The sequence below is a fragment of the Vicugna pacos genome, chromosome 10 (genome assembly GCF_048564905.1).
Source record: "Vicugna pacos chromosome 10, VicPac4, whole genome shotgun sequence".
Taxonomy (NCBI): domain Eukaryota; kingdom Metazoa; phylum Chordata; class Mammalia; order Artiodactyla; family Camelidae; genus Vicugna; species Vicugna pacos.
In genome coordinates, this window is record NC_132996.1 from 62,655,417 (window position 1) to 62,662,658 (window position 7,242).

At 36.8% G+C, this 7,242-nt stretch overlaps 1 protein-coding gene across 1 annotated transcript; it reads left to right on the forward strand.

Annotated features, from left to right (window-relative positions):
• The first annotated feature begins 5,791 nt into the window (after positions 1-5,791).
• LOC116278526 (olfactory receptor 5AL1-like) lies at positions 5,792-6,460 on the forward strand. The gene has a single exon (XM_031673703.2). The coding sequence runs from the start codon at positions 5,792-5,794 to the stop codon at positions 6,458-6,460; it is 669 nt and encodes a 222-aa protein (XP_031529563.2).
• Positions 6,461-7,242: the final 782 nt, after the last annotated feature.

The window sequence follows — 7,242 nt, forward strand, 5'->3', positions numbered from 1 at the left end:
AGTTTTATTCTAAACACAGGGGATATTCCACTGTTTTATATATACTTAATTTTTTAAAAAAATACCTTAACCAAAGCAGTAGCTAGAGTTCTTGGAGAGAGGTATCTATGCTCATTGTCTCCATTTTTCATTTTTGACTCACTCTTTAGTCTGTCTTGTTTCTCTATCTATTTCTGTACCAGAGTCTTTCTAAGTTCTCAACTTTTCTACATATAAATGAGTTTGCTAGATATTTTTAAATCATCGTCATATTTAAATCATTTACAAAAAGTATAGGAAGAAAATGTTCATGACTTTGGTTTGGACACAGGTTTCTTAAGACACAGTAAGTAAAGTATATAAAAAGAAATCTTGACTTGCAATTTGTCAGTATCAAAAAATGTTCTTTGAAAGACAAGAAAACAAAAAGCTTAAACTTTGTAAAACATGTATCCTACAAAGGGCTATCTAACGGAGTGTAGAAAGAATCCTTTCAACTCCATAATGAACATACAGACTATCCAATTAAAACTGGACTAAAGTTTAGAATAAGTATGTCACAAGAGAGAATATGTGAATGGCCAATAGGGACATTAAAAAGAGGCTAATGGTACTGTTCATAGAATAGCCCAAATTAAAATCACAGTGGTGTACCACTTTACATCCACTCAAATGGTAAAATTAAAAGACTGAAAATATGAGGGTTGATTAGGATGTGGAAAAATAGAAACCCTCTTACAGTGCTGGTTGGAATCCACAGCCTTGTTGGATTTGTCCATGTCTCGTAAGTTAGGCATATATTTATCACAGGACCCAGCAATTCCAGTCACAGGTGTTTACCCAAGACAAATGAAAATGTATGTTCACACAAAATGTGTATGTGAATGTCACTGAAGAATTATTTGTTATAATCAAAACTGGAAGCAACTGAAATGCCCTGTAACTGGTGAACAGATAAACAAATGATGGTATAGTTACAATAGGAAATGCTACTCAGTGGTAAAAATGAGGTAGTAATGTTTATATTAATATATGCAACAATATGGATAAATCTCAGAAAACTCTGTTAAAGAAATCAAGCACCAAAGACCACAAACTGAATGCCTGCATTTATCTGAAATTCTAGACGAAGCAAAACTACAGTCACTTAAAGCAATTCAGTGGTTGCCTGAGGCCATTTGGTGGGAGAAGTTTGACAGCAAAATTAAATTAAAATACTTGTGTAATGAATAAAAAGATAGATCATAGAGGTCTTCGTCCAGACACAGTCATAAGTACATGTAAATTAAAATGCAATGAATAATATTAACATTTACATTCATTGCTAAGGTATAAATTGTGTTGGATGGCTTATATTTGTGTAGAAAAATAAAAATTTCTCATATCGTACACCACATGTGTATTCCAAAACACTCCAAGACATTAACACATTAGTTGTACAAAACTACATTACATAGACGCTGATGTAAATATAAATAATTACTTACCTGCTTTGTGGGCTACAGTTTTATAACAATTCAAGAATTATAAAAACAAACAAAAAAAATCAGATACTTAAAGATTAAATGGAGCATATATGAAAATATACAACACACAAAATTAAGTAAAAGGAAATCTGGTAAAACAGCTTTAAGGTGTTATTAATAAAGCCTAACTATGAGTATATAAAAACCTCTTAATTTATTATGAATTAAGAAAATTGTCAAAGGGATGAGAAGACAATTCATCAAAAACATCGATATCTAATAAGTTTATTTTAAAAATAAAAAAGTATATCCTTACTAATCATCAAAGAAATTATACTTAAAACAGTTTCTTATTAATATCCATAAAATAAATTAATCTCAATGCCTGAGAAAATGGAGATAATTACGTCTCTTTTTCTGGTGTGCTTGGACAGATTTTATCACCATGATGATGCTTCTCATCAGGCTACTCACACTTGCAGATACAAGAAGAATCCTGTATTTGCACATTCAAATGTATATACATTCCTCTCTCCCACAGGAAGAATTCTGTCTTTTGGTGATAGATGGCAAAATCACCTGTATAATAAAGTAGTGGGAAAGAGTTAAGGAAGAGTGAGAAACAAAGTTCTGTGGGCTGGGAGTGACAGGTGTGGACAAAGAGTTGGAAGAAAAGAGATGTGAAATAAAATGTCTGAACTGATTTTTTTGTTGTTTGCTTATAGCTTTCAAGCTCCACCACCTCCCCTCCTCCTTCTACTTCCCATCTGGAGCAAGAAACCCCCTGCTCCATCCGTTGGTGCCAGCAGAAAGTTCAAGCTTTGCAAGCCTTTTTCCTGCACAAGGGAACCCCCCCCACCCACCCACCACAACAAAAACCTCGAGTGGAAGCATCACTGCTCCCCCAGGCTGATTTTCAGAACAGCTTAGGATCTCTCCTTGCTCTTCCCCAGAAAGCCTCATTGTGTGACAAAGATCTCATCTTGTTAAGCGTGTGCGATCATCGATCTGAACATTCAAAGCACATTTTGGATGGACAGGTCCGATCAATTTCTATAGAATGTCAATAGTCTTGGGGCTGGTTTGCGTTCAGCCTCCTAAAGACTGAAATGGAAAATAAATTTTTTTTAAAATTAATCCCTACATGTCAATCATAATATCTGTTTGAGATATTCATCTCAGAAGGAAGGTTTGAATGTTAGTGATTGAGATATTTATTTTTGTCTGATAGTTTCCCGAAACTGCTACTAAACACAAAGCCCATGAATGGAACATTTATTTTAAATAAATTCATAATTTTAATATAAAACCAATATGACAAAGTTCAAAGCAAACATAGCAAATAACCAAAGCAGACATAGCAATTAAGTTGTTTTCCCAAAAGAGACAATTAAAGTGCTCCTCTACGCTAGAGTCTTACTTGACTAACAGTTGAAAAAATGATCTACAATTTCAGGGGAGATACTGTTGTCCCCAGTCACTAAACTTCAAATGATTGCTTATTCTTAAATATATAATTATACTGTTTATCAATGTTTGTTAAAAATAACGTAGTACAAAAAAATCCTATGGGAACACACACACATCCAAAAATACGAAGTTGTCGCTTAATACTCAGGTAATTTTAAACGTCACTGGCCTCACAAAGAGTCCTTTCTGGTCTACAGGACCGTTAGGGGTTTGTTGTTGAACTGAATGATAGCAGAGAGAGTACTGAAACACAGAAAAATGTACTCAATCCATTTTTGTGGGAAAAGTTTTGGACTTAGATAACTTTTACCCATGTAATCATTTCACAGGTGATTATTGACCTTCTCCAAATATTAGGTATAATTAGAGGTAAGTGAATAAACTGGGTGTAAAATAGAAATATTATTGCTTAAAAATAAGAGATTCAAGTTCAGGATGTGTTACAGACATGCTAACTGTTGGCTGGAATACAGTGTGGCAAGGGCCATGATAAGTGGATGCACATAAAGCATAAATGAGGAGGACTTACTCTGCCCTGAAGTCATAAAATCCTCCAAGAGGAAGAGATTCAACAGAGGACAGAAAGTCACTTAGAAGGAAAGTCAGGCAAAGGAAATGATGGCAGAGGAAAAACGCCCTGAGCAGGGGATAAAGGATGTATAAAATTCTGCTTCATATTTGGAATAACTATGAGTGTGGAATATCTGTGACACAGAGGCTAGATGAAGTATGTTTTAAGAGATGCCCGATCTGAGATGCAGAAAATAGATTTTTCAGAGCTGTGTTAGCCACGTGAAAGAACTTGGAATTTATCCGAAGCGCAGCGGGAAGACACTGAAGGATTGCATCAGAATGTAAGAATGAAGTGTGTGTCTGTGAAAGTTCACATAAGCTGAAACGTGGGGAACAGGGAGAAACAGAGAATGTTGGAGGCAAGAATGAAAGTTGGGTGTCAGCTGCAAAACAAAAAGATGTTGTGGTGGAATCAGTGAAACAGTGTACGTGAACAAAGGGATAAAATCGTTAGGAATAGGGGACACGTTGAATATTGGCGTGAGGACCAGTAAAGCACAGTAAAACATATTTGATCTCTGAGTTGGAAAACTAAATGGGTAATGGGTCTGTTCACTGAGATCTGTATGCAACCCCCATGAACATCTACTATACGTAAGTGGTAATTTTTGAGAGGCATTTAGATGTATAAAGCTGGAGCAGAGACAAGGAATCTGGAACAGAAATGTATATTTGTGCATAATCAGCACGTAGATGCCTATTAAGGACATTAGATTAGATAAGATCACTGGATAAAAAGGTGTAAATATTAGAGGGTGGGGGAGGAAACATGAAGAACGTGTTGTCTAAAGCTCAGATAACAGGAGCAGAGCCTCCGAAGTGGAAAATCAAAATGGACAAATAATAAACTCAGACTTGTTGATCTGGAAACCTGAGGCTTAATCGATAGAGTTCAGTGCTGTGGAGCTGTCAAAGAAAAAGAGGCTTGATTGGATTTGGGAAGAGAGAAGTTGATAGTAAAGTTGGTGAGGAAATTTCTTGGCTTAATGGGAAAGAAAGGTGAGTTATGAGTAGTTACATTATAAATATGATTGAGAAATTAGAGGTGGATACCTGTTCTAAGATGTTCCTTTGAGAATTGTTGTCGGGGAGGAAAAAGACATAGGAGTAACCAAGATAAAGGTTTCAAGGGGAGGAAGTTAAGCTGAGAGGTCCTTTGTATACTTTATTATGGTTTATCTGTCTTGACCGTCTATAAAATTCATGTTGACTAACCTGAGACAATATGGTGATAAAGGAAAATCAAGTTGACTTTACCACTGCTCTGTTTAAGAAAGGAGGGAGGTGATTTCAATTTTTCTAGCCTTTAAGCATTCAGAATCCAGCTCGGGTTTATGGCAGCTTTCTGTGAAATCTGCTTCTGCTAAACGCTGCCCAAATGCTATTTACTTTGGACAATTTAGATACTTGAAGATAGAGACTAACATGATACCTCTTAATCATTTAAAACTGTTTTACCATGTGTCAAACTGTTCACTGGGGAGTATTTTGCCAGAGGACAGAGCCAAACAATTCACAAGCCTATTTTTCCTAAATATCAATATTATATGAGTATTGAAAAAAATAGAAAAAGAAGGTAAGCAAAAAGAAGAAAATGTAAAATCTTATCAATTACACTGGATGTCTACATAGATGAATAGTGTTAGCATTTTGAATTTGACTTACATTTTCTATACTTGAATTTGGTCATTTTTAATATTCTTATGAAATGATGAAATGATCATTTTATGAGATAAACTTACAACTTAAGAAATCATGTTGATCTGTGCTGTTAAAGCCACATACACTCTGAATGTTGCTTTTTCCCCTTTATACTTAAAGTATGGCACACTCTTTACTATTGTACAGATTATAAAAATTTTAATTGAAATACTTTCTCTTCTTTCACAGCCCCCTAGTGGATTTAGTACCCTGGAATTTCTGCCCGGACCAAATCTTCTCAGGCTGAAAGCATAAAATTCATACATAGTTCACAGTGCTTATCGGGAGTCTGCCTTGACTGAATTTAGCATAACGTTCTGGTGAACCAGAGCTGTCTTCTCACACTTAATTGATTATTTCTTAAAGAGTCAAGGTTGTTCAGAGCGTGTGCTCCGGAAGACTTCATTGTAGAGTTGTTTACCTATTTCATGGCAAAAGGCAATCATTCAGTAGTCACTGAATTCATCCTCTTGGGCCTCACAGATAATCCAGAACTTCAAGCCCTTGTGTTTTGTGTATTCTCGCTGATTTACTTGATGACTGTCTTTGGTAATCTTGGTTTGATTGTGCTGATACAAATCAGCCCTCAGCTTCACACACCCATGTATTTTTTCCTCTGTCATCTGGCTTTTGTTGATTTTTACGGGACCTCCGCCATCACTCCAAACATCCTTGTGAACTCTTTACGTGAGATTAAAAGTGTGTCCTTTTACGCTTGTGCTACTCAAGTGTGTTGCTTTATCGCATTTTCCGTGTGGGAGTTACTGATGCTGTCTGTCATGGCTTATGATCGGTATGTGGCCATCTGCAACCCTTTGCTCTATGCAGTTCTCATGCCTAGGAAACTCTGCATTCAGATGGTCGCTAGCTCTTACATCTACGGAGTCACCGTGGGACTCGTGCAAGCGGTGGTCACATTCCGCATGTCCTTCTGTGGGTCCAATGTCATCAACCAGTTCTACTGTGATGACGTGCCCTTGATTGCTCTGGCCTGCTCTGGTACCCAAGTCAAAGAGCTGATGCTGGGCATCATCGCTGGGTTCAATGTTTTCTGTTCTCTTATCATTGTTCTCATCTCCTACGTCTTCATCGTCTTTGCCGTCTTAAGGATCCGTTCTGCTGCAGGAAGACAGAAAGACTTCTCCACCTGTGCTTCCCACCTGTTGTCTACTACCGTGTATTATGGGACGCTCATTTTATGTACCTGCAGCCCAAGTCAAGCCACTCACTGGATAAAGACAAATTTGCCTCGGTCTTCTACACAGTGGTGATTCCCATGCTAAACCCACTGATCTACAGCTTGAGGAATCAGGAGGTACAAAACGCTCTGAGAAAAGTTATTGACAAAATGTATTCTAGGAGTCAATTAGGAATTCTGCCGTTACTAAAGATATGCTGAATATGGAGTTAGGAAGTTTTAAATCACGCCTTATGTGATGGTACAGCATCAGTAAGCAGAGAAGCCTGTGTCCTCTGGGGCTCAGTTTGCTGATGTCTTCGTTTCTTGATAATAGGTATTTTCTTGTCTTGACTTACACATAGCAGATAGTCCATAAATGTTCGTTTGTCTGATACCTGAATTCTAAAAAAGATGTAAGTCATCCATTCTTTGAACATAAGATGCTTCAACAATAGAGATGAAGAATAAAGCACCCTAAAATCACAACTTTATCTTATTTCACTATGACATTGAGAATTTTAGGCTGTCTTGAGAGGCATAAACTGTACAAATAATATTGCAAATACCAGGTAAGATTTCTTTTCACAGTTGACCTGGAGGGGAAAATAACAAAGTGCTTAGTTGAAGGGTTTTGTTTTTAAAATGCCTGACAAAATGACCTTCCTCCCGATTTTGCCATGTCCCTATTAATATGGTTAAACATTTTTTAAAGACTTCACTTTTTAGAGCAGATTTGGGTTTAAAACAAAATCGAGAGGGAGGTACAGAGATTTCTTATACTTTCCCTACTGAAACATGTGCAGAACCTTCCCAGCTGTCCACCAGAATGGGACACTTGCTGCAACAGACAAATCTATATTGACGCATCATAGT

What these genes read in the sequence shown, in the direction of transcription:
- LOC116278526 (XM_031673703.2), top strand. Translation starts at nt 5,792, where the DNA reads ATGTATTTTTTCCTCTGTCATCTGGCTTTTGTTGATTTTTACGGGACC.